Source organism: Strix aluco, chromosome 5, assembly GCF_031877795.1.
Source record: "Strix aluco isolate bStrAlu1 chromosome 5, bStrAlu1.hap1, whole genome shotgun sequence".
NCBI lineage: Eukaryota > Metazoa > Chordata > Aves > Strigiformes > Strigidae > Strix > Strix aluco.
The window spans coordinates 88,291,216-88,317,581 of record NC_133935.1 but is presented as its reverse complement, the minus strand read 5'-3'; the positions used below and the strand labels follow the sequence as shown (position 1 = coordinate 88,317,581).

The window sequence follows — 26,366 nt, the reverse complement described above, 5'->3', positions numbered from 1 at the left end:
ACCAGGAGAGGCGGGTGTCCATGAGGGACGAGGAAAAGGTGGAGGCGGGTTCTGGGCGTGGCCGGGGGATGGGCAGCACGAACCCTTTTGTCCAGTCAGTCGGTGGTCGCCATCTCCCCCCCCTTTACCTTTTCCTCAGGTTTTGTTTCTCGGGCAATTCTCCCCCATGAGCCCCATCTGGTGCCGGGTGTTTAACTCTCCTGTCCAGCTTTTCGCTCCTCTTGGGGGCTCTAGTCGTAAACTAAAGCGTGGGCCTTACCCCGAGCAGTTGGTTTTACTCCGTGTCCGTCTCCCCCCTTCGAGGCTTCTCTGGAGAATTTGGCTGCTGAGTGCGAGGGAGCGGAGCCGCGCGCCCTTCGATCCGCCCTGCGCCTCGCTCGCAGCTCAGCCCTTCCTTAAACCAGATCAGCCCTTCCTTAAACCAGATCAGCCCTTCCTTAAACCGGATCAGCCCTTCCTTAAACCAGATCGGCCATTCCTTAAACCGGATTAGCCCTTCCTTAAACCAGATCAGCCATTCCTTAAACCAGCTCAGCCCTTCCTTAAACCCGATCAGCCCTTCCTTAAACCAGATCAGCGCTTCCTTAAACCGGATCAGCCCTTCCTTAAACCAGATCGGCCATTCCTTAAACCAGATCAGCTCTTCCTTAAACCAGATCGGCCCTTCCTTAAACCAGATCAGCCATTCCTTAAACCAGATCAGCCCTTCCTTAAACCAGATCAGCCATTCCTTAAATCAGATCAGCCCTTCCTTAAACTGGATCAGCCCTTCCTTAAACCAGATCAGCCATTCCTTAAACCAGATCAGCCCTTCCTTAAACCAGATTGTTCATTCCCTAAACGAGATATTTCATTCCTTAAACCAGATAATTCCTTAAACCAGATCAGCCATTCCTTAGACCGACTGCAAAGGTCACAACTTGGCCTTGAGGCTTTTCCTGTCCATGAACTTTTGTCTTTCAGTTCCTCACACCCGGCTGTCCCGGCCCGTTGGCTTTGGGACGGTGGATTTGGTTAGAAATCCCTCAGGTTTACATAACGCTGCTTAAAAACCTCATCTTTGCATCGTTTAGCCAAATTCCCAAATAAAGTCCCACCGGCATCACCCTGATACGCTCCCATCTGCTCTGGCGAGGAGGAGGAGGGGTGGATGAAGGGGCAGATTCCGGTGCCTCTGCCGGTCCCCCCAGCTCTCCCCGGTCGGAGCCTCGGCCAACCTGCTCCAAAATTAGGATTTATTTCCTAACGAAGCTGCGATCCACGGCCGGCTCACCCAGCGCCCTGGTGGCAGAGGTGGTTTAACAGCAGATTTTTAGTGATCCCCCCATTCATCCCCGTATCCCGCGATTTTGATTCTTGCTGCCCTTTGACAGCTGGAAATGATGAAAACTTGGATTTTGTGCCTATCGGATACTTCTGGAGTCTCGTGCCAGGGATAGCTGCTTCTCTGCTCTGAGCGGGGGGGGGCAAAGAGCTGAGGGATGGGGCAGGGGTGGGTGTGGATGGCTGGGATGGGAGAGGGATGGGGCTGGGATGAGGAGTGGGATGGGGAGAAGGATGTAGCTGGGATGGAGAGGGGATAGAACTGGAACGGGGAGAGAGATGTAGCTGGGATGGGGAGAGGGATGGGGCTGGGATGGGGTTGGGATGGGGAGAGGGATGCAGCTGGAATGGGGAGGGGATGGGGCTGGAATGAGGAGTGGGATGGGGTTGGGATGGGGTTGGGATGGGGAGAAGGATACAGCTGGAATGGGGAAGGGATACGGCTGGGATGGGGCTGGGGTGGTTCTGGGATGGGGAGCAGGATATGGCTGGAATGGGAGTGGGATGTGGCTGGGATGGGGAGCGGGGTGTAGCTGGGATGGGGAGTGGGCCATGGCTGGGATGGGCTGGGATGGGGAGCGGGGTGTAGCTGGGATGGCAGAGGGCTGGAGCTGGGATGGACGGAGTTCCGTCCCAGCCGACCACGGGCTGTTCCCACTCGGGGACTGAGGGGCTCTCGCTTGGGTTTGACAATCCCGGGGTGGAGGCGGCTTCTCCTTCCTCTGGAGGAGCACGAACCCAGGTGAGAGCTGGACCTGGCGCTGCGGGACCCTCTGCCCGGGGAAAGGGGGGGACCTGCGTGGGATGCCGGGGGTTCAGCCCACCCCTTGTTATTTTAATTCTCCTTCGCAGGTGGCTCGGGGCTCTGCATGGAGCAGAGGACGCCCGGGGTGGGGGGCAGCTTTTGGGTCCAAATCAGTGGTTGCACCAGGTGCCTCCGTCCCCTCGGCCCTTGGGGATTGAAAAGCTGCAGGGCAGGGGCGGGGGAGCGCAGCCACCCTCCCTGTGCGCAGCCCCAAGCCCGTCCTGGCTCCTTTAGGACCCGGTGGCGCGGTGGGAGCAAACATTGGCAGTTTTGCTTGTCTTATAAAAAGCCATAACCACGATATTGCTGAATAAATGAAGCCATCAAACAGAGGTGGCAACGAGATTACAACACTTCCCGAGTGCTGGGGGCAGAATCAAATCGTCCGTTCCGCGAGCAGACGGAGCGCTCACTGGCACCCTCGTTTCCTGATGCTTTCCATGTTGGGTTTTAATCTCCTCCACTCTTCCCAGATCTTGTCCCTCCCCCTTGTTTTCTTCCTCAAAATGGGGCTGGGACGATGGGTGGGGATGGAGGGGCCCAGCCAGTGCAGGGCAGATGGAGCTGGGTGTCTCCTCTGTTGGTGGCTGCAAACTTTGAGGGGAGGGGGGGGTTGATGGGACCCCCCCAGCCCCAATCCAGCCCCATCCTGAGGATTAAAAACCCGTCAGGGCTGGAGAACTGCTCCCTCCTGAGCCCTGGGGCGGGAGGATGTGGGACACGGTGGGGGGGGGGGGGGTTGAGTGGGATGTGGCCGTATGGGAAGGATTGTGGTTTGGGGCTTGTCCCCGGGGTGGGTCACGTTGGGGACGTGCTGCTCTGGGGGTGCAGCTGCTGCTCCCCGACATGGAGGTGGGACGGAGGGGGTATTTTTGGGTGACCTTTCGGTGGTCAAAGCCAGGTGGGAAGCTCTTCCTGGTGTGCCCATCACTGGAGTCTCTGGCCTCCGGTTCTCCCAGGCGTCTCCCCCCGCTGTAGAACGTGTGGGGTGACGCGTGTCCCCGCGAGTGGTGCTGGTGGGACGGTGCAGGGGCACGAGGGTGAGAGGGGGCCGCCCCCCACATCCCGCAGCCCCTCGACACTTTGGTTTGGCCACAGACGTTCCTGGGGGTGGGGGGGTCCCAGCTGGAGCCCTTCCGTCCGGCAGCAACCTCGGCCGCTCGTCCCAGCGCGGGGCACGTTGTCCTCACCGGCAGAGGTGGGGACGTGCCAACAGCCTTCGGATTGTCACATTTTTAGGGTGCTGCCACCTCTCGTCACTGAGTCACCCCCTTAATGTCACAGCTGGTGTCCCCACAGCTCATCCCCAGCGCCGTCACCTCCTGCCCGTCGCCATCCCACTGCTCCCAAGGCGCTGGGGACGCGGGGGACGGAGCCTCGCACCCAGCTCTGCTCACCCCCAAACCCTGATGCGCCCTGTCGGGGCCGGGGGGGGGGGCAGCTGGGACGCCGCGGGTGCCACCAGCCCTGCGCTCGCCTCCCCCCGGCACAGCCTCCTGTTCGTGCCCAAAATAGCTGTAGGTGCTTATTCCTGGTTGCTTGGCATTTCGAGCGCTGCCTCTGCAGCTGCCTCCTGCTGCAGCTTATTTCCTCGTTTACGAAGCCTTATTTTTTTTTTTCCCTGCCTTTTTTTTTTTTTTTTTCGAGGCAAGACCTATTTTCAGCTCCCGGTGATGGCTCTGCCCTTCCCCCTCTCCGGGGCAGCGGGTGCTCCCAGGGCTTGTGAATGGATCAGGCCCCCCTATACATACATATATATATATATATTCTTTTTTTTTTTCCCCAAGTAGTGAATTAGCAGTCCATGTCTTGCCTGTGTAATTGGAGGAGAATTACAGATGCGCTCAGCGAAGTAGAATTTATGAATTTGTTTAAAGCAGCAGAGTGTAATGGCAGCCAATTTACCGCGCCGCCTCGGCACGCGGCGCCCGTTGGCAGCTGTCCCCGCGCCCGCCCGGTGCCGACCTCCCCTCCCCGATGAGGGGGTGGAGGGGATAAAAAAAAAACAACAAAAAACCAATGGGAAGGTAAAATCCCATTCCCACGGCCCGGGGGCGCTGACCCCTCTGGTTTTAGGGGTGGGGGTTTTGGGGTGCTGCAGGGAGACCCCCCTCACCGTGGTGGTCACGCAGGGACCCCTCGTCTGTGCCCAGAAGTTAATTGTTCCTCCAAGCTGAGCGGTGTAAAACAGGGTGGGGGTCTCCTCTCCCACCCCGGTGACGGGGTCTGGTGACAGGGGGTGCCTCTCCGCTCCCCCAAACCGGTGCTGAGCCCCCCCCCCCCCACTCTTTTTTCTTGCAGCAACATCGCCGAAGCGCTGGTGAGCAAAGGCCTGGCCACCGTCATCCGCTACCGGCAAGACGACGACCAAAGATCCTCGCACTACGATGAGCTCTTGGCGGCAGAGGCTCGGTGGGTGCCATCCCCGGGAGGGGCACCGTGTCCCCCTTTCCCACCCCCTCAGTGTCCCTGTCCATCTGTCTGTCCTCGCTCAGGGTGACCTCCCTGCCCCGCATCCCTCCTGGCCGGGATGAGCATCCTTTCCACTCCGTGACCAACCCTAGCTCTGCCAAAATCTCCAGCCCCCGCCCCCCCCCGCCGTGACCCCCCGAAATCATCCCTGAACAGCGTGTGCCACCCCCCCACAACCTTCACGCCGCGCAGCGTGGTGGGTGCTCCGTGTTCCTGCCGGGAGCTGAAGGGCTGGAAAACCTTTTGGAAAACACCCGGGAGGGTTTTTTCGGAGTCTCCCGGTGCGTTGGGTTTGGGGTTCAAAGGGTCTCCGCTCCCCTCCGCGGGGCAGTGAGCCCGGCACGGCGCTGCTGCCGGAGAATAACGGCGTTTAAAACCCCCGTGACGTCCAAACCGACGGACTCGAGGCGCGTCCCGGCCTCCCGTAATTAGGTTGAGGGGATTGTGGTGAGAAAAACGCGTGTGGCTGCTTCCCCACGTTCCTCGGCGGGGGCCGCGGAATCGCTGATGCAGGCAAGGGCGCGCTGCCTGCTTTGCTGCCAGCTGGCAGGAGCGGGGAGGGCGGCGTTGGCTGCCCGCCCGCCTGCGCCCCGCGTGCAGGACTGCGCCCCGGCGGGTTGGGGTGGTGCCGGCGCTGGGGCGGGAGGGGAGCGCCAAGGTGTTGCCTCCCACCGGCAGCACCATCCCCAGCGGCCGTCCTGGGGTGTGTTCTGGGGGTGTGTGTGGTCCCAGTGTGTGTGTTCTGGGGGGGTGGGTGTGTTCTGGGGTGTGTTCTGGGGTGTGTTCCGGGTGTGCGTGTTCTGGGGGGGTGTGTGGTCCCGGTGTGTGTGTGTTCGGACGGGGGGGGGGGTGTTCTGGGGTGTGTTCGGGGTGTGCGTGGTCCTGGTGTGCGTGTTCTGGGTGTGCGTGTTTGGGGGGTGTGTGTGGTCCCGGTGTGCGTGTTCTGGGGGTGGGTGTTCCAGTTGTATGTGGTGGTCCCGGTGTGGGTGTTCTGGGGATGCACGTTCTGGGGGGGTGTGCTCCCAGTGTGTGTGTGTGTGTGTGCGCTCCAGGTATGTGTGGTCCCAGTGTGCATGTTCCGTGTGTGTGTGCTCCAGGGGTGTGTGCTGTGGGTGTGCGTGTTCTGGGTGTGCATGCTCAGAGTGTGTGTGCTCCAGGTGTGCATGGTCCCAGTGGGTGTGTTCTGGGGGTGTGTGCTCTGGGGCTGTGTGCTCCCAGTGTGCATGGTCCTGGTGTGCTTGGTCCCGGTGTGTGTGTTCCAGACGTGTGTGCTCCAGGGGGTTGTGCTGTGGTTGTGCATGTTCCAGGTGTGTGTCCTCCAGGTGTGCATGTTCTGGGGGTGTGTGCTCAGAGTGTGTGTGCTCCAGGTGTGCATGGTCCCAGTGTGCGTGTTCTGGGGGTGTGTGCTCCAGGGGTGTGTGCTCTGGGTGTGTGTGGTCCCAGTGTGTGTGTCCCATGTGTGTGTGCTCTGGGTGTACGTGCTCCCAGTGTGCATGGTCCTGGTGTGTGTGTGCTCCAGGTGCGCTTGGTCCCGGTGTGTGCGTGTTCCAGGGGTGTGTGCTCCAGGGGGTTGTGCTGTGGTTGTGCATGTTCCAGATGTGTGTGCTCTGGGTGTGCATAGTCCCAGTGTGTGTGTTCTGGGTGTGTGTGTTCCAGGTGTTTGTGCTCCGGGTGTGTGTGCTCCCAGTGTGTGTGTGCTCCAGGTGTCCGTGATCCCAGTGTGCATGTTCCAGGTGTGCGTGGTCCAGGTGTTCATGATCCAGCTGTGCACAGTCCAGGTGTTTGTGGTCCAGCTGTGCACACTCCAGCCATGCACGGTCCACGTGTTCATGATCCAGCTGTGCACGGTCCAGCTGTGCGCAGTCCAGCTCCCATCATTCAACCCCACGTGCAGCCCCATGCCCCCCACACCAGGGCTGGGTCCTTGCCCCCCATCTCTGGATGTTGCTGCTCCACGGGGAGAAGCCCGGAGTGGGCTGTGCCCCATCCATCCCCCAAATCCCATCCATCCCATCCATCCCCCAAATCCCCCCACCACTCTGGTCCCCCCACAGGCTCTGGCCCGGCTCCAGCGGCACCGGGGGGGGTGGTGGCACGGCTGGGCCCAGCGTGCCGGTGGGATTTCAGCTGCTCCTCGGTGGGATCTCAGCTCCTCCTCGGCAGCGATTTTGGCAGCAGCCGCCGGCGCGGTGCCGACAGCAGGGGCGAGCAGCTTTGAGGGGGTTGCGGCGTGGTTTCTGCCAGCCCGGCTGTGCAAGACTCCGCTTTACCGCGAGCCGCTCTCGCTTTTGAGGGGGAAGGTTGATAAATGGGCTCTGGCGCTGCCTTTTCCCCTCCCCAAGCCCGCGCGGCGTGGGATCGGCGGCCGGCGGATCGCTGCCGAGCGACAGGGATGTGCTTGGCATTAAATCAGCATCTCGGAGCGCACCGGCATGGGCGATGCTCCAGCCCAGCACCGGGATAGCCGGGGTTGGATGTGACGGATGGAGCCTGAAGCCACTGAGGGGGGATTTGAGCTCAGATTTCCCAAATTTGGGATGCTCGGGTGTGCTGCGGTGGAGGGGGTCGTGCCAGCGGCGGGGGCACAACTGACATTCCAAGGGGATTTGCAGGGAGATTGAGGCCTGGAGGTCTCGGTGGAGGAGGGTTGGGAGCAGTTTGGGGGTTGCAAAATCCCTTTAACCTTCCTGGCTCACAGGCCGGAGTCTGATCTCCCGGGACCGAGCTGCTCCGGGGGGTGGTCACACTGTCACAGCACCCGCATCCCCCCACCGAGGACGAGCATCCCTGGCTGCCCTTGGAGTGGTTTCCAGCCCGCCGGGTGTTACGGCACTTGTTTAACTTTCTTCTTAACCTGGGGAAAGAGCTGTTTTCCTGGAAGAAAAAAAAAAAAAAGCTATTTCTGGCCAAGCCACTTCTCCCTGGGTGCAGCGTTGAGCGGGGAGGGGCGTCACAAAGGAGGGCGAGGGAGAAAGAAGAAATCCTTTTGCTGATTTAACAGGTTGGCTTCTTCCAGACAGCTCCTCCAGTGATCCAGCTCAGCAAATTGATCGCTGTACAAAGCCTCGGCAGGGGCTTTGAATTTTTCCCCTTGTATTTTTATTATCATCACGGTCCACCCTGAACAAATTCAGGCCTGGGAGCAGCTTGAAAAAATGAGGAGCTTTCATTTCCAGCCTGAGGACCGGCAGCCCGGGCCGTGCCCGCGGGAAGGGGTGAATTTGGGGGACCATGGGGCGCAGCGGCTCGTCGCTTGTATTACAGGAGCGTCTTGTAGCGTGGGGACGAAAGGTGCTGGGAGGAGGTTGAAGTCCTGTCAGCTGCCCCCCCGCTCTGCAGAGGGACGTCCCACGGCGCGTGGGGACAGGGGACCAGGCCTGGCTTTGCTGGGGAAGCCCCCGGCATCCTTTGGGATGAGCCTAAGTCCCCGCCTTGGGCTGGCTGCGGGTGCTGGCAAACCGGAGCCGGGAGCGCAGCGTTCTCAGGGAGGTGTGGGGCAGGGACCTGATTTCCAGCCCCACTTCGGTTCTTGGATTCACCACCCTGCTGCTGACAGGCTAAAAAAAAAAGCCCCAACCCCCCAAAAAACCACCGCAGTGCCTCGGCTGTGCAGGCTCCCGGGCAGCTTCTGCTCCGCACCGGTAACACCTGGAAAATAATCTTGGCCTTTTGGAAGCTGGAAAAGGACAAAGCTGTCAGGGGAAGGAGCTCTAATGAACGTGCGCTGCCCTTTCGCCGCCACTGCTGGCCCTTCCCGCCGAGGGCAGCGCTGCCTCCGCTGCCTCCGCACGCCCGGCGATAAGCCAGCGCGGCCGTCGACGGCACAAAAACCAGGTCGGGGGCACCCACGTTTTCCAGCCATGGGGCACCTTCCACGTTGTGGTATCGCTTCATCCAGTCTCCTTATCGCCTCTATATTATTTTAACCTAGAAGGAGCTTATTTCCATTAGAATTGGAGCGTTTTGCCACGTATTCTGCATTTAAAACGCTTCGTGTGATTAAGCGCCGAAAGAAACGGGTATTAGTTTTGCATCCTTCACCTTCCTGGTGATCCCTCCTTCGCGCAGGGGACAAAGCAAATTAATTTGGTAACGGGGACGCGTGGTGCCTCCGATCAAGTCCGGGCTGAGCTCCGGTGAGCCGCTGAAGGCCGGTAGTTGGGATTAATGGGCTAACGAGCCGGGCGGTCTCTCGTGGGGTTGGGCGCGGGGGGCAACGCCAGCCCTTCCAGCGGCGGGTGCTGACAGCTCGGTGCCACCTCTCGTTTCGCAGGGCCATCAAGAACGGCAAAGGGCTGCACAGCAAGAAGGAGGTGCCGATTCACCGGGTGGCCGATATCTCTGGGGTAAGGACCCTCTGGCGCGCGGCGGTGGGGCTGGGGGGGAGCGGTTGTGCCACAGGAGAGGTGGTTTGCCGGGATGGGGCAATCCTGGAGAGATGTCGGGGCGCCGGCGCTCCCGCACGGTGCGTGGGCCCGCTCGTTGCACGCGGGATTTCCGAAGGAACGGAACCGGGACACCCGGCTGGGGATGGTTTTACCATCCTCCTCCTCCTCCTCTAGGGCTGGTGGCTCCCCCAAGTGCCCCTGCAGAAGCTGTTTGTCACCCCCAGCATGTCCCGGAAAGGGTGAAATTGAGATTTCTCCTCGGGGTTTCTCTTCCCTGGGGAGGTCTCACCGCATGGCTCGTGCTGGCATCACCCCCAGCACCGGTGACGAAGGTGACCCCACGGCGCTGCAGGGTTTTGCCGCACAGGGCTCCCGCTGCTGTGCCGGAGACGTTGATAAATCAGCACAGAGGGGCTGTGTCCGTGCCCCGGCTCACCAGAGGGTCCTTTGTGTCCTCGGGAGGACGGAGCTCTGTCCTGGGCACCCCAATTCCTGTGGTGTCCTAGGCACCCCAACTCCTGCAGAGTCCTGGACACCCCAATTTTTTTTTTTAATTGCTGGGCTCCACAGCGGCGTTGGCTGCTCATATGAGATGGAGATTTCTCGTTTTCATGGGGTCCCCACCGGCCGCGGGACGGGGAAGGGTGCTGCCCGTGCCGGCACCCCATCCTGGGGACACCCCCTTGGCAGAGCTGCCAACATCCCAGGGTGGGGGCTTGGTTGCCTTTTAGGCTTTAAAAAAACCCACATGCCGGTGCGATTGCTCACAAAGAGTGAGGCAAAGCAGCATGGGGACGTCCCTGCTGCGAGCCCCCCGGCCCTGCTCCCCGCAGGGTCCCCGCGCCGGGGCCGTGCTGCCGCCGGGATCGTTAGGAGCCCCCGTAACTCAATCAGGGCAGCGAGCAAAAGGGTTGGAGCCGGATGGGAAAGGGAGGGCCCCCGCAAACAAAATTAGGCTAATACATCACGGCTTTTATGAAGATTTGTTAATCTTTTTTAATCTTTAATAGTTTTCTGTAAATTGATCCAGGCCTCCGTTCGCCGCGTGTCAGCAGTTGCGCGGCGTGATGAATGTGGGCGCGCGCCGGGCTGACAGCGGGTGCTTTACCACTGCCAAAATAATTCCCTGGGAATTAGCCTCGATGAGCTCCTCCCGCTGCCCCGGCGAGCACCGGCATCGGCCAGCACCCGCCTTCCGGGGCCTGGCAGGGTTCGGGGTGACAGGGGGGTGTGTGTGTCGCGATCCCTCAGCACCAGCACCGAACTGGAGCCTCCCTGGTGCTGCACCACGGTGGGAGGCAGGAGCCAGGCAATGTTTTGGGGTGCCGGTGACCCCAACATCAGGACTTGCTGGCGATGCCACCAGAGGTGGCTGTGCGCGGTGTGTCCCCCCCGCGCGATCCCGGCTGTGGCACCGCTTGGCCCAGCAAAGTGCCAGCGGCGGCGGCGCTGCCGAGCTCCGTGTCGCTCTGGCACCGGTGCTGGGTTGGTGCTGGCGATGGAGTGGCTGGTGTGGCATTGCCCTTTGTCCCTCGGCTGCTGGGGATGTCCCTGTCCCCGTTGCTCTTCTGTGCCCAACGCCGCTGCGGTGTCGCTGGGCTGCGCCCGCTGCCCTTCACCGGTGCGGCACCTCCCCTTGCTGCGGCACCCCGGGGAGAAAACATGGGATTTGGGGCTGTTTCACCTTCCAGGTGGTGGTGACAGGGCGGTCACAGGACCCTCAGTGCCACCCACACCTTGGTCCCCAACCCTGACCCATGCCGTGGGGTGCTGTGTCCTTGTCCCCTGGGTCGTCATCTCTGTCCCCACCCAGTCCCGCTGCTGGTCCCCAGCTCTGCCTCCCCACTCCCCACCATCCCGCCTGGTGCAGAAATCAGGGAATTAGCTCAAACCCAGGATTCAACCCAGTTTTCCCAGCAGCCTCCCGAGCTCCCGCCCCGGCTCATGCTGGGAAATGCCCCTTTTCTCATGGTTTGGCTCCTGTCCTGGTGTCCCCGGAGCACCCCGCTCCTCTCCAACACCCTGAGCCCCCCCCAGTCCCATCCCCCTCCTCCCTGCCTGCCGGGAGCTGCGGAGACAAGCAGCTCCCTTCTCCCAGATCCCGCGATGCTGCAGGCAAGAAAAATTCCCCCAAAAACCAGAGAAAAAGCCCAGAGGGAAGTGCAGCAGCGATACGAATCTGCGCTAGCTCGCTTCTCCCATTAACGTGCGCTCCAGCACGGGAGCTCAGGCAAGTGTGCGGCAGCCCGGCCGCCAAAAAGCCTCCTGTCCTTGTCAAAAGTCCTTGAATAATTTTGCATAATTGGCAGAGCTTCACATAAAAAGTGGAGTTCGGGTGATATTTTTTCCCTCGCTGTATTTATGCATAATTTTCCTTCCATTCCCAGCTAATTAAACGCTGGAAGTGTTAAAATAATAGTAACGGGGGTGATATCACCTGGGCAGGAGGTACGGGCAGGGAGCGGAGCAGGCAGAGCCGGCAGCGCCGCTCCGTCGTGTATTGGGGAGCCCCAAAAAGGCGCAGGATGGGGGTGCCGGGGGGTTTGCACCCCCCGAGGTGGTTGGATGGATGAAGTAGGGTGGGTGGGTCGTGCCCTGGAAGCGTATGAGCCCAACCTCTCCCTGCTCTGGTTTGCCCAGCACCAGCGCTGCGGGGCGGCCACCGACCACCCTCGGTGGGGTCGGGGTGAGCCCCGGTGGTGGCTGGCGGAGCCGTGGGGCAGAGGCCAGCGCAGCCACATTTTGGGGAGAATCTGAAGGGTCTGAGGGGTCGAACCCCCAGCTCCTGCCTCATGTCCGGCTTCTCCCGGCGCCCGCAGTGGAGCAGAAGACCGGCGTCCCCACCTGCGTGGCGGAGGCGGCGTCACCCCCACCCAGGAGCCGCTTTGGCAGCACGAAAGGCCCGAAGCGACGCGGGGGATCCCCCCGGCAGCGCCAAAACCCCAAACCCTGCCCTGACAGCACCGCCGGGGACCGCCTGGACACCCGTCCCCTCCACGCCGCGCTGCCGGGCAGGAATCGCCGCTCTCCGCTTATTATTCCGCGGTAGCGCTGGGCGCCGGCACGTCTCTGCCCCTCTCGCGGAAGAGCTGCTTTGCCTTGTGCGAATCCCCGCGGATTTTTAAGGTCATTCTCCAGCATGTCGGAACGCCGCCGCCTCCTTCCCATGCCGACGATCTTCGGCGCCGAGCTCTTCCTCGCTGCCTCCACCACCCGTTTGGAGCAGCCGGGGCGTTGGGGGGCGGTTCCCCAATCACCCACTTTTGGGCCAGAGCAGAGAAGCCCACCCCGTGGTGGGGTCTTTTTTTTTTTTTTTCTTGAAGCTCTTTTTTTTTTTCCTTGAAGCTAATCAAATCGTGACTGTCTAGTGATTACCGCTAATTAGTAGCCTTCATTAGCGGCTCCCATTTTAGATTTGCATATGTTAGACCTAAGTGGTTAACGTCGGGTAATGTGGTTTTTCTTTGCGTGCAGATTGCTCTTACATGTGTTGTATTAACTTCTTGACTGCACATCTGCTCCAAAACCCTCCCCGGGCGTGTTCCGTGCACCGCGCGCACGTGGCACCGAGTGAGCGCGGCAGCGGAACGGGATTTCAGGGTGCGGGTGGGGGGGGCTTTTCCAGCTGGGGTGCTGGAGGGGGGCGTTTCCCTGAGACCCCTTTGCGGGTGGGCGCCTGCAGCGAAGGGAGCTGCGGCGTCGGCGTGTGGCCGGGGAGCTGCCGGGGCGGTGCCGATGGGAGAGAGATGCTGAAGCGCCGGCGCAGCGGATGACGGTGCCTTTCCCGGTGCCTTTCCCGGTGCCTTTCCCGGTGCTGGAGCTGGGGGGTGGCGCCTCTGGTACTCAGGGACCACCAAGATCTTGCGCCCGCTCTAGGTCACGCGCGCGCGGGAGCAAGTGGATGACATGGGGGACGCACGCGACCACCGGCCCCTTCGCTCTCGTGCCGCCAGCACCGATCCCCGCTGGAGCCGCGGGCAGAGCCGCAGGCAGAGCCGCAGGCAGAACTGCAGGCAGGGCAGCACGGTTCCTGCTGCAGCTCCCCCCGTCCCCAGAGGGGCCCCGAGATTCGCCTCTTCCTCTGCTGCCATCCTCTAGAAGCGGCTCCGGCTCCTCCACCAGCCGATGCCAGCGCCGTCCCCCTCCCGCCCTGGCTCCCGTCCTCTGCTCGGGAGATTTACAGCCCCTTCCCAGCACCGCCGCGCTGCGTTTAGATTAATAAAAGTTATTAAACCCTGCTCCGGCCGCGGCCCGGCTGCTGCCTCCATCCCTGCGCGGCAGAGCCGGCTCCAGGTCCCGCCGAGAGGCCGGGGCATGTTCCCTTCTCTCCTCCGCAGCTCATTTTTCTAAATTAAGGCCGGAGTGAGATAAAAAGCCACCTGGCTGCCTTTTATTTCAGGAAACGTTTTTTTTTTTTTTTCCCCTTTTTTCCTCGGGTAAATAAATCGGGCGCTTGCAACACGGAGCCTCTTGCCTCCGGGACATGCGGAGGTGCCGACCGTGGCGCCGGTGGGCTGAGGTGGGCTCTGCGGTTCCCCCCGGCTGCACTGGGCAGAGGAGGGGGTTCACCCCGTTCATGCGACGGCGGCAACGGGACGGTGCTCAGCGTCGAGGCTGCTGGCACATAGGTGCCACACTGAGTCCTCGTGGGGACACCGGTGACGCCGGCGGTGACGCTGGCTGGGTACCCAGGGAGGCACCCAGGGGACCCCGAGCTGCTCGGCAGCTCGTTAAGTTTTCATTAATGAACGTGCTTGAATTTATAGGCTCGCTGCTGGGAAGGGAGCGGGTGGCCCGCAGAGGGGGTTTCCCCAGAAAGGGCTGCTCTGTTGTGGAGGGAGGGATGGGGCAGGAGCCGGCCTGCCTGCTCCTGCCTGCTCCTGCCTGCGCCATCACTGTCGGGCGCCCCAGGGCTGTGGGTGCAGGTTTGGGGGTGCACGGTCCACCGCAAACTGGGAGAAGCGGGATCCCTGCCCACATCCCACACCCCAACCAGCACCCACCCTGTGGGACATCGGGGTGGTGGCGGGTCCCCGCACATCGATGGGACCCCCCCCCCAACCCTGACACCCCCCCCCCACCCTGTTTTTTCCCCCTTTTCTCAGGACACCCAGAAGGCGAAGCAGTTCCTGCCCTTCCTGCAGCGCGCCGGCCGCTCCGAGGCCGTGGTGGAGTACGTCTTCAGCGGCTCCCGCCTCAAGCTCTTCATGCCAAAGGAAACCTGCCTCATCACCTTCCTCCTCGCAGGTGAGCCCCCGGCCCTGCGCAGGGCCACCCCTCAGCATGGCGGGGGGGTTCCTTGCCCCCTCCTTGTCTACACGATCCTCCCTCCCCCTCCACATACCTGCGGGTGACATTAAGGCTGATGCTGCCAAACCTTGGGGGTTAATTGGGCTGGGGAGCACTAATTGGAGATGTTTAGAGGGTTTGGGTGCTGGAGGGGGGGTCTTCCCCCCCCAACCCCGCTGTGCCCCCCACCATGTGCCTCCTGCACGTTTCAGTGCCCCGTGGTGTGGCTGCTCACCCCCTCTTCCCTCCTGGTGGGTGCAGGCAGGGCGAGCAGGGTGCTCCTCCCGCAGGCAGGGTGGTTTGGGGGGTGATTTTGGGCGGGGGGGGGCCTGGGAAGGGTGCTGTCCTCCCCCAAAACTGGGGAGCCGGGCGGTGAACCCCAGGAGCATCACAGAGATGGGGGAGGAAGGCGGTGGGATGGGGACACGCGGGGACGGGTCTGAGCATGAGCTGAGAGAGGCGCGTGGTGGTTTTGGTAGGTCCTACAAAAATAGCAGAATTCCCCCCCCCCCCCCCCCCCCCCAACTAAACCAACGCCAGTTGCGGTGCGGATTTGAGCCAAAGCTTCGCCGCGGAGCATCACCATCCCCGGGGGTTTGGAGGTGCCACCTCCCTGGTGGGTGAGCGGCGCCGGGGTGTCCCCCCAGCACGGGGAACCCCGTTACCGGGGCGAGCAGCGGCTCGCGGAGCCGGATCCCTCGATGGGAGAGGATGTGGGGCGGCTCATCCCTCGCTCCCGTTTCTATGGCGATAACCGTGTATGAAGGATGACCCTGAACACCGATCGTTCACAACTTGGTTATGAAAAATTCAATAAGCATATAAATAGATCTTAGATGGGGATAAAACCACCGAGGTTGCTGTAAGCAGCAGCTCTTCCCGCTCCCACCAATGGAATATTTATCTGAGGGGGGGGAGTGTGGGGGCCGGGATGGACTCGGGGAGTCTTTATCCGTCGCTTTATTCACCCGCTCCGCCGCCCCCCGAGGCCACCGCAGCACCAAGGGCTTTGCCACGGGCCCCCCCCATCATCACCCGCAGCCCTTTCCCCTCGCACCCCAAAGATGCAAATCCCTGACCCCCCCCCCATCTGCCGGAGCTCCGTGGCACCGTAGGACGCGTCCAGCGCTTCCAGGGACCCCCAGTCCCACCTGTGACCGTCACCATCACCTTCCAGTCACCAAACCTGCCCCCCCCTCCCCCGTGCTGGAGCGGTGCCAGGGCCTGGGGACAACCCGTGGCCGTGGCCTGAGCACGAGTGTCCCCAGCCCCGCTCCTGCCGTGTGGGAAGCGCGTCCTAAACCCGTCCTTCTGCGCGCGCTTGTGCGTATAAATAGTCACCGAGTCTTATTTATAATGAACCATTCTTAAAGTCAGCTGCAAAAGACGGGGAAACGAGACTCCCCCTTGCCTGCGACGGAGACGGTAAAATTTTAAGAAGCGATAAAACTCCCACGTGCTCAGGGAGGAGGAATTTAGGTATATATTTAAATATTTCTGGTTTAAAAGGCTGCCGCTGGCTCCGGCCGCCTTCCCCACGCGGGAATCCTGCCGCAGCTGGTGGCAGGGCACGGCCCGGCGCAGCCGCCGGTGTCCCCCCCGTGGTTTCGGAGCCCCCCGTGATTTTGGAGCCCCCAAGATTTCAGGCACCGCATCAGGGACGCGTCTCCCACGATTTCGGGTCCCCCACAATTTCGGGTCCCCCACAATTTCAGGTGCCGCATCGTCCCACTGGCACGCTCAGGGATGCTCCCCCCGTGATTTTGGCCCCCGCGTCATCCCGCTGACACACTCAGGGACGCTCCCCCAGTGATTTCGGGCCCCCCATGATTTCAGGCGCCGCGTCGTCCCGCCAGCGTGCTCGGGGACACTCCCCCCATTATTTCGGGCCCCCCATGATTTCGGACCCCCCACAATTTCAGGTGCCGTGTCATCCCGCCAGCACGCTCGGAGACGCTCCCCTCATGATTTCAGGCCCCCCATGATTTTGAGACCCCCAGGATTTCAGGTGCCGCATCGTCCCACCAGCACGCTTGGGGATGCTCCCCCCATGATTTCAGGCCCCCCATGATTTCGGGTGCCTAGCATTGGGATTTGCTTTGCTCCCCGTGCTTGAGCGGCCCGTTTCAGGGGAATCGCCGTTCCCCATCCTCTTCCTCGCCGGTGGGAGACGCTCGGGTGGGGGACGGCCACCCCGGATCCCACGGGACCTCCAGGGCACCGGCACCGATTAATCCCCTTGGCAGGGCGGGATGAAGAGGCTCCCGCCCGGTTAAATCCCCCCCATCCCTCCCGGTGTTCCTGGCCGCTCGCGCTGAGGCTCCGGCTCGGCCTTTCCAATTATTTTTATAATTTTTAAATTAAAGGGGAGGGGGTGGGGAGGGTGCTGGGGCGGCCTGGAAATGGATGGCTCCGGGGAGAGCTCCGGGGGGAGCACGCTCGCTGCTGGTTATATTTTATATTTAATCCCCGTTGCTGTGGAGACCGCCGGGCTGTCGCCCACTCCCAGGGGCTGATTTTGCTCCCCAAAAGTTGTGAATAACCCCCCCCCCCCCCAACCCCCCAGACCCACCTGCCTCGGGGGGGGTGATAGGGGGGGACCCGCTGCGGTCGAGGGTGCCTGGATGGGTGCTGGGGGCACCTGTGGCCTGAGTGACCCCCCCGGCCACCTCCCTCAGCGGCTCTGCACTGTTGGAAGTGGGCGCCGTGCTCGGGGGGGGAAGATTTTGGGGAGCCGGGTGCCCGTGGGCAGCTGCGGCCCCCTGGGAATGCAGCTGCACCCCTCGGCACCAGCCTCTGCGTCTCCTGGGGTGTCCCGCCTCGCCCAGGACCATCCTGCATCACCCAGGACCATCCTGTGTCACCCAGGAACATCCTGTGTCACTCAGGGTCATCCCATGTTGCACAGGAGCACCCTGAGCTGCTCAGGACCATCCTGCATCACCCAGGACCATCCTGTGTCACCCAGGAGCATCCTGCATCACTCAGGGTTATCCCATGTTGCACAGGACCATCCTGCATTGCTCAGGACCATCCTGCATCACTCAGGGTCATCCCATATTGCACAGGAGCACCCTGAGCTGCACAGGATCATCCTGCATCACCCAGGAGCGTCCTGCATTGCACAGGACCATCCTGCTTTGCACAGGACCGTCCTGGTTCATAGGATCATCCTGCATCGCCCAGGACCATCCTGCATTGCTCAGGGTCATCCCATGTTGCACAGGACCATCCTGCATTGCAAAGGATCGTCCTGCATCACCCAGGAGCATCGCACTTTGCACAGGCCCATCCTGATTTGCACATCCCAGAGCCGTGGCGTGCTGAGCCAGGCTAGTGGTGCTGCTGGAGACGCTTCTTGGGTGTCAGAGCAGTGTCCCGCTCCCTTCCCGGCCCCTTAGTGCCGGGGGAGGCCGCAGCAGCTCCTGCTCTGCCCCCGCTCTTCTCCGGGGAGACCTTCCCCAGCCGGGGCTCGCTAATCAAGCTGTAGACATTAATTACAGGCTAAAAAGGCAGGTAACATGCCAATTAGCAGGGAGGATGACGCGCCCCTTCTGTCTTCCCCGCTGCAGACCCTGCACATCTGCCAGCGCGGGTATTCCTGGGATTTGGCCGGATTCCCCCCCACATCCCGACAGCAGCGCCAGCACCGCCGATGCCACCGAGCTCGCTGTGTCGGCCCCGTCCCCTCCTTGCCCCGACACTCGGGGTGATTCACCCCCAGTTTCTCCAGCCGGTGGCAAATCTTAAAGCATCCTGGGGGTGCAGCCCCAGCGGAATCGGGGTGGCCCCTTCCCCTGCGACCTGCGCTCACCGGGGATGGAGGTTTTGGGGTGACCCTGAGCCCAGGAGGGGGCTAATAATTTGAATAATTTCCCAGCCCCTGCTGGCACCTTTCCCAGCTGCCCTGGCACACCGGCACGGTGGGTGGCACTGATGGGCGCTTTGGGGGTGCCACCCCCATCCCCGGCCACGCCCCCGGGGCTCCCTGAAACGCTGCTGGGGAGCTGCTGGTGCCCATCACCGGGACGGGGGGGCTGGTGCAGCTCCCAGCTCGTGGCGCTGGGAAATTAAACTTTTACCCTGACTCAGGCAAAGTCAGTTATTAAGCAGCTCTGCCTCTAATGAGCCCTGATCAATTATTTAGTGAAACAGCTAATGAAAGGGCAGGTGCCTGGGGGGGGGCTCCGGGACTCCCCAGACTTTATTTGGGCGGGGGGGGGGGTCGCTGCGGTGAGCTGCTGGCTGCACCAGGAGGGTGAAATGGTGGTGAGAGGAGAGGGGAGAAGAGGGGGGTCCTGCTGGGGGGGAGCTGAGCTAACGGGCAGAGGAGTGGGGTGGCCCCCACCTCCAAACGTTGGCACCCCGGGGGGAGCCCCAGGCCTGTGACAGCGGAGCCTGTGTCTGGGTGAGCCCCACTCCGTGGTCCTGCTCTGTGGGGGTCCCAGCTTCGTGGGGGTCCCTGCTCCATGGTCCTGCTCTGTGGGGGTCCCGGCTCCATGGGGGTCCCTGCTCTGTGGGGGTCCCAGCTTCGTGGGGGTCCCTGCTCCATGGTCCTTCTCTGTGGGGGTCCCAGCTCCATGGGGGTCCCTGCTCTGTGGGGGTCCCAGCTTCGTGGGGGTCTCTGCTCTTTGGTCCTTCTTTGTGGGGGTCCTGGCTCCGTGGTCCTCCTCCATGGGGATCCCTCCTCCATGGGGGTCCCTCCTCGTGGGGGCTGCTGCTCCATGTCCTGTTCCATGGCACCCCAGAAAACCATCACCCCCCACAGTGCTGCTGGAGCATCCCCCAAGCCTCCAGCCCTCCTCCCAACCTCCGCTTGCCCCCACCAGCTGGATTTTGGGGTGCCCTCTTGACTCCCCCCAGCTCCAATACAGCACCCACATCCCACCCTCAGCCCCCCTCCCTACCCGCCTCAATGCCCACCCCAGGGCACCCACTGCAAGCACCGGTGCCGGACCCCGATGAAACAGGGGGGTCTCAGCCAGTGTGGGGGTGTCCCTGGTGGGGGGGGGGTCCCAATGTGGGGGGGGTCGCAGTGTGGCTGAGGCGTCTCTCCCCCTGGGCGTGCTTCGTCCTCCCCCGGCACGTACCCCTGGGCTCGCTTGGTTTTGGGGGGCCGACGGGGACATCCGGGGGTGGGGGCTCCTGCGCTGCACCCCACGGCGGGGAGGGGTTTCTCCTTGGTTAATTAATAATCACCAAAGTAATTGCATCATATAAAATAAGGCGGGCGGATGCTGGGCGGCGGCGCGGGGAGCTGCCGTGGCCGGTGCCAGCGACCCGGATTTGGGTTTCACCCTCCGGACACACTCATGTTCTTTTTTTATTTTTCCTACTTTTTTTTTAATTGATTTTCCAACCGCTGCCATTCCCGGGAGCCTCTCTCGGTGCTCCCGAGCGGAACAGGACCGCGGTGCTCGCCTGCTCTCTGCCCGCTCCGCACGGTGCCATCACCCGTCGCTTCGAGCCAGAAATATGAGAAATAGCTGCATTTTATCAATGCTTTCCTTTTTTTTTATATATATCAAATGCAAATGAGCATCATAAAGACGGGTCCCTTGTAACTGTGACTTCAGGGATGCTCTCAGGGGAGCCTCAACCCGGCTTCCCAGCTAAAATATATACGTTGGAGGGCTATAAATATATGCAAATAGGCGCTAATTTAATCCCGGGTTTCGCTTTCCCGGCGAGACTCTGCAGCCTGACGCCTTCTCGGTGCGGGGGCCGGCGGCACCGTTACCGGGATCCGGCCCCGGTGGGGTGGGGGCGAGGGGGGCCGTGACCCGCAGCCGAGCAGCCCCAAAGAGCCACGTCAGGGCATGTATCTGCTTTTGGGGGAAAAAAGGGGGAAATGGAGGTTTCTGTGTGAGTTGCAGGGCATGGTGGCAGCCCCCCGAGGTTGTGCCCGCTCCAGGTTGTGCCCCCCCACCCCAGCGCACCCTGCGTTGGATCAGAGACCCCCCCAAAGCCCTTCCCAGCCAGAATTTTCTTACAATACTTCAACTTTTGGGAACTGATGTACTTTTACCACTATTTTTTTGTTGTTTTACCTCATTTTTTCACCCCGGCCGCTTGCAGCGGTGTTGGGACACGGTGACCCGAAAATCTGGGGTCTCCGGGCAGGGGGTCCCCGGCAGCCCCCCCAACTCTGGGCTGCGTTAGCAGGAGCCAGCCCGGTTCGGCAGCACCCGGCCACCTCCCGCCTCCCCGCTGCCGTCTGTTTCCCTGTTCCCAGCAGCCTCTATTTTGGTAGGGACTAGTGTTAAAAATACGCCGCGCTCCCACACGGGCTCTGCGGCAGCAGCCAAGTTGCCATCACGACTCGGAGGCTGGCCGCGCGCCTGCCAGCGCCGGGGAAGAGGCAGCGGCAGCCCCCCGACATCACCGCCAGCCCCCCGGCAACACCACCAACCCTCAGCATCAGCACCAGCCCCCCGGCATCACCGCCAGCCCCCCGGCAACACCACCAACCCTCAGCATCAGCACCAGCCCCCCAACTTAACCACCAGCCCCCAGCATCACCGCCAGCCCCGGCTCAGCTCCCCTGGCGACAGGTGTCATCGTCCTGCCCAGCGCTGCTGGTTGCAATGGCAGGATCCGGCCCAAAGCCTTTGCCTGCTGCCACCGTGCAGCTCCTCTCCTCCCGTCGGCTCACCTCTGTTTTTCCCAAAATCCATAAATCCCCCCCCAGAGATCAATCCCCGACATTCGGCACCGGCGCAGGCGCTCCCGGACCGGTGAACCTTGTGTGGTGCTGTCCCTTCCCCCCCGTGCCCGTCACGGTTATGGCACAGCAAGGGGGGGAAAAACGCTGTTTTGAGCCCCAAAATCAGGGCTGGAAAAACCCCCACTCCAGGGGGGATGGGAAGTCGGGGGTAAATCCAAGAGATTTTCCATGGAGATATTTGGGAGAGGTTTTTTATGAGCTCCCGGAGGGAGGGGAGAGGCAGGTGATGCCGGGTGTGGGTTACCCCAGGATGCTGTGGGATGTCCCAGGGTTGCTGCAGGATACTCCAGGATGCTGTGGGATACCCAGGGATGCAGCAGGATGCCCTGGAATGCTATGGGATACCCCAGGGTTGCTGTAGGATACTCTGGGATGCTGTGGGATTCCCTGGGATGGAGCAGGATGCTCTGGAATGCTGTGGGATACCCCAGGATGCTGTGGGATACCCAGGGATGCAGCAGGATGCCCTGGAATGTTGCGGGATGCTGCGGGATACCCTGGGAAGCCCTGGGATGCTGTGGGATACCCAGGGATACCCCGGGATGCTGCAGGATACCCCAGGATGCTGTGGGATGCCCCAAGGTTGCTGCAGGATACTCCGGGATGCTGTGGGATTCCCTGGGATGCCCCAGAGATGCTGCAGGATACCCCAGGATACTGTGGGATACTCAGGGATGCTGCAGGATGGCCTGGGATGCTGTGGGATGCCATGGGATACCCCGGGGTACCCTGGAATGCTGTGGGATGCCCTGGGCTACCCCAGGATGCTGTAGGATGCTCATCCCCAGCCCTCAACCTCCATCCCTGCAGGGCCGGGGCCAGGGTGGCAGCACCCCCCCGCAGCCCGGCCACTGTGTCCTCCATCCCCGCCGGCGCCGGGCCTGGCCGCTCGGCAGAAGCCTTTGGCAGAGGTGATTTGTAGCCGAGTTCTTCCGAGAGCCCTGGGGGGGGAGCGGCGGCAGCCGCACGCTGCAGCATTTTAAACCACATCCCTCCTCTGCGCACATTAATACGTTACAGCTTCCCAGGGAGAGCAGCCGAGCAGCTGCTTCGGGTTGAGTTATTTATTTTTTTTTTAAAGCGCTGGGTAACTTTTTGCCGGGCTCGCTTAGCCGGTGAGCACCGAGCGTCCCCCTCCCTTCGCCGTACGGCAGCCGGCGGGTTTCTGGGGCCGAGCACGCTCATCCCATCCTTTTTAGGTTTATCCTTTTCCAAAAGCAGCTTTCGCTCGTGTGGGTTTAGGAGGCGTCAGAGGCAGAGAGAGGATCTGAGCTGGCATCCTGAGCTGCTGCGCCGTCTGTCCGGGGTGGCAGCGGGTTGTGCCGGCGTCCTCCGGCACCGCGGGGCCGACAGCCCTTCACCACGTTGACAAAAAGCTGCGTTTTGCTTTTTTATTTTATTTAAGGCCTCGGATGCTTCCTCAGCTATTTCTTCAGGTTTTCTTTAGAAAAGCTTGCCGCCGTGGTGCATAATGCCTCGCCGCCGCGGCTCCCTTCCCCCAACCCCTGCTCGCTCCGCGGAGGAGGAGGAGGAGGAGGAGGAGGAGGAGGAGGAGGAGGAGGAGGAGGAGGAGGGGGAGGAGGAGGAGGAGGAGGAAGGGAAGACACGCTCTTGGCAGCTCTGGCTCCTCATTTCCCCCTCCCAGCGCGGCGCTGGAGGATGCTCCTTGCCGGAGACCCGGCAGCGCCTTTGCCATGGCAGTTCGTTACCACACTGCCGGTTTCCAGCTCGTTAACAAAAATCACTGGATTGCCCGCTCTCCCCACCCTATATTGCGCCGTGTTTCCCGAAATCTTCCCTTCCTGCCCCATTTTTTGGGGGGCAGAGGATGTCAGTGCCACCGAGGCCGGGGAGGGGGGGGAGCACAGGCAGGGACAGGGAGTCCCTGTCACCCAGGGGGGACGCAGGCAGGGCTGGGGGCTGGCAGCTGCCTGCACTGTCAGGGCAGCGAAACTCCTGCCCGATTCCCTGGGAGGGTTTCGCTTCCCTCGGAGACAGCGTGGGGGGGGAGGTGGGAAAAGAGGGGGAAAAGGGGGTTTTGGCTGACAGCAGCACCGGGCTCTGCGGGCACGGGGATGGCAACGGCGGGGGGGGGTGAGGGGAGGGGATGGGGATGGGGAAGGGGACTAGGATGTGACAGGGACAGGAATGGGGTGGGATGGAGACTGGGATGGGGATGGGGATGGAGATGTGACAGGGATAGGAATGGGATGGGATGTAACAGGGGTGGGGACTGGGATGGGGACTGGAATGTGACAGGGATGGAAATTGGGATGTGACAGGGCTGGGAACTGGGATGGGGATGAGAATGGGGACAAGGATGGGGATGAGGATGTAGATGGGACAGGAACAGGGATGGGGATGGGATGGGGACTGGGATGTGACAGGGGTGGGGACTGGGATGGGGGTGAAAATGGGGACAGGGATGAGGATGAGGATGGAGATGTGACAGGGACGGGAATGGGGATGGGATGGGATGGATTGGGATGGGATGGGACGGGGTGGGGACTGGGATGGGAGTGAGAATGGGGATGGGGATGAGGATGGGGATGTGACAGGGACAGGGTTGGGGACAGGGATGGGGGTGGGGACAGGGTTGGGGACAGGGATGTGTCCTCCTGAATTGCAGCCTGGCTCCTGCACCCCCAGTCAGGGAGCAGAATTGGGGTGCAGGGGGCAGTGGGGCAGCTTCCCAGTGCTCCAGGCTCCTTCTCCAGGTGCTCTGGGGTGGGGTAACACACACACACACCCCCCCCACTGCTACAGGGCCTGTGAGCAGGCAGGGACCCCCCCAGCCCCCACAGCAGGGCTGGGGACCCCCCTGGACCCCCACCCAACCCCACAGCAGGGCTGGAGACCCCCCCGGACCCCCACCAGCCCCCACAGCAGGGCTGGGGACCCCCCCCGCCCCTGCAGCCTTCAGCTAAATCATCATTTAACCATTTAATTGTCCTTGATTTCACCGGGTGCTTCTCATCCCCCGCACCTGCGCGGGGCAGCGACCCTCCCCAATTCCCCGACGTGGAGTGGTTGGTGTCGGGGGGGGACATGGGGACATCACCCAAAGCTCTCCCGGGGTGACCCTGGGTGCTCCGGGCTGGAGCGGGGCGGCATTTTATCAGGCAGACGCTAAGTGTAATTCCCAGCACTTCATTAATAACGAATTATGTAAAAATAAAATTAATAATGCAGGAAATCCCAGTTTAATAGTGGGGGCCAGCGCAGGTGCTGGCAGCACTTGGCCAAAGGGGAGCCCGGGGTGGTCACCGGGGGGAGACTGAGTGGGGGCTGGGGGGGGTCCGGCTTTCTTTTTAAAGTGTCTTAAGTTTTAATTTTAAGGATTTTAATTTTTAATTTTAAGGATGTTAATTTTTAATGAGGGCTGGGGGGAAGGCTGGGGCTCCACGTCCCCAACCCTGCTGGCTCATCCCAAGCTCGTCCCCAACCCCACTGGCTCATCCTTTACTTGTCCCCGTGTCCCCAACCCCACTGGCTTGTCCTTTACTTGTCCCCATGTCCCCAACAGCCCTGGCTCTTCCCTTACTTGTCCCCATGTCCCCAACACTACTGGCTCATCCTTTACTTGTCCCTGTGTCCCCAACCCTGCTGGCTCTTCCCTTGCTTGTCCCCATGTTCCCATCCTCCCTAGCTCATCCCTTACTTGTCACCATGTCCCCAACCCCACTGGCTCATCCCCATGTCCCCAACCCTGCTGGCTCTTCCCTTGCTTGTCCCCATGTCCCCAAAGCCCCGGCTCGTCCCTTACTTGTCACCATGTCCCCCTGGCTCTTCCCTTACTTGTCACCATGTCCCCCTGGCTCTTCCCTTGTTTGTCCCCATGTCCCAGCCCCTCTGGCTCATCCCCTGCCCATCCCCATGTCCCCAACCCCACTGCCCCCAGGGCTGTCCTGGTCTCTCCCAGGAGCTGATCCCATCCCACCAACTCTCCGGTGGCCCCTTTTCTCCCCAAAACATCCCTTCCGGGTGACGCCCCCAGCCCACGGCACCTGGCTGAGCGCCGGCCTCCTCCCAGCACCTCACTCTCCTCTTCCTCCTCTTCCTCCCGCCAGGCATCGAGTGTCCCCGGGGAGCCCGCAACCTGCCGGGGCTGGTCCAGGAGGGTGAACCCTTCAGCGAGGAGGCCACGCACTTCACCAAGGAGCTGGTGCTGCAGCGAGAGGTAGGAGATGCGCGGCGGGGCCGTGGGACGCGCCGAGGGGTCGCTGAGCCGCAGCCGCCTCGTCCCCGCGCTCTGGGAACGCCGCGGGGCTCCGGGAAACGCCGCGTGGACCCGCCGACGGCACCAGAACCTCCCCCGGGCCGGGGTCGGCCCCGCTCCCTCGTCCGGGTGCCTCGTGGTGTGGCCCGAGCGGGGGCTGTGCCCGGGGGGCCCCATCCCGGCGGCTCCGGGGTCCCGGGGCGGCCGCGGGGAGAGCGGGAGCGTCGACGGGCGCTTGCGGCCGCTCCGGGGGCGCCGAGGCCTCGGGTGTGCTCTGCCCCGACACCTCCCGGCCGGGGCACGGCGGGGGCAGCTCTGCCCTGCCACTGCACTGCAGTCCCCTTCACCTGAGTTTTGGTTTTTCATTTTATCTTGGTTTATTTTACTTTATTTTATTTATTTATTTTATTTTATTTTATTTATTTGATTTTTATTTTTATTTTACTATTTTATTTTTATTTTCTTTTACTTTATTTTAATTTTATTTTACTTTATTTCGTTTATTTTTATTTTATTTTATTTTACTTCATTATTTTTATTTCATTTTATTTTACTTTTTAGTTTACTTCATTTTATTTTGCTTCATTTTATTTCTTTATTTTTATTTTATTTTACTTTAGTTTACTTCATTTTATTCCTTTATTTCATTTTATTTTAGTTTACTTCCTTTTACTTATTTTTATTTTCTTTTATCTTATTTTATTTTATTTCATCTTATTTTATTATTTTTGGTGGAAATCAGTATTGAACCACAGCCTCTGCTCCCAACGTGACGGTGGCTGTGGCTCCGGTGCGCTGCGCTTGGCTGGCTTGGCCCTGCCTCCGCATTCCTCCGCACCACCAGTCCCACACTGGGGAGAACTGGGGAGGACTGGGGAGCACTGGGGACCCCAAACCCCCCCTCCTCGCTGGGAGCCAGGCTGGGCTGCGGACGCGGTGACCCCAACAATCCCCGGCTGAACGCCGGGCAAGCAGCGGGACGCGGCCACTGCCTTGAGGGTAAAGAGGGTTGGGGGGCAAACGGAGCCCCCCCGCCCCAAGCAGCCGCTGGGGCAAGGGCTTGTTCAGAGCCGGAGGGTGCTGGGAACGGGCTGCGGGCACCGTCGCGGCAGCACTGGCGAGGCAAAGCCCCCCCGTGCCACG

The 26,366-nt window shown here is 61.4% G+C and overlaps 1 protein-coding gene across 1 annotated transcript in view; it reads left to right on the top strand.

Annotated features, from left to right (window-relative positions):
* SND1 (staphylococcal nuclease and tudor domain containing 1) overlaps nucleotides 1-26,043 on the top strand; it is a 98,651-nt gene extending 72,608 nt beyond the window's left edge. Inside the window, exons 13-16 of the mRNA XM_074828151.1 lie at nucleotides 4,430-4,540; nucleotides 8,874-8,946; nucleotides 14,094-14,235; nucleotides 25,075-26,043. Of these exons, the coding sequence (XP_074684252.1) occupies nucleotides 4,430-4,540; nucleotides 8,874-8,946; nucleotides 14,094-14,235; nucleotides 25,075-25,574 (826 nt within the window). The 3' untranslated portion in view covers nucleotides 25,575-26,043. The remainder of the gene's footprint in view (nucleotides 1-4,429; nucleotides 4,541-8,873; nucleotides 8,947-14,093; nucleotides 14,236-25,074) is intronic.
* Nucleotides 26,044-26,366: the final 323 nt, after the last annotated feature.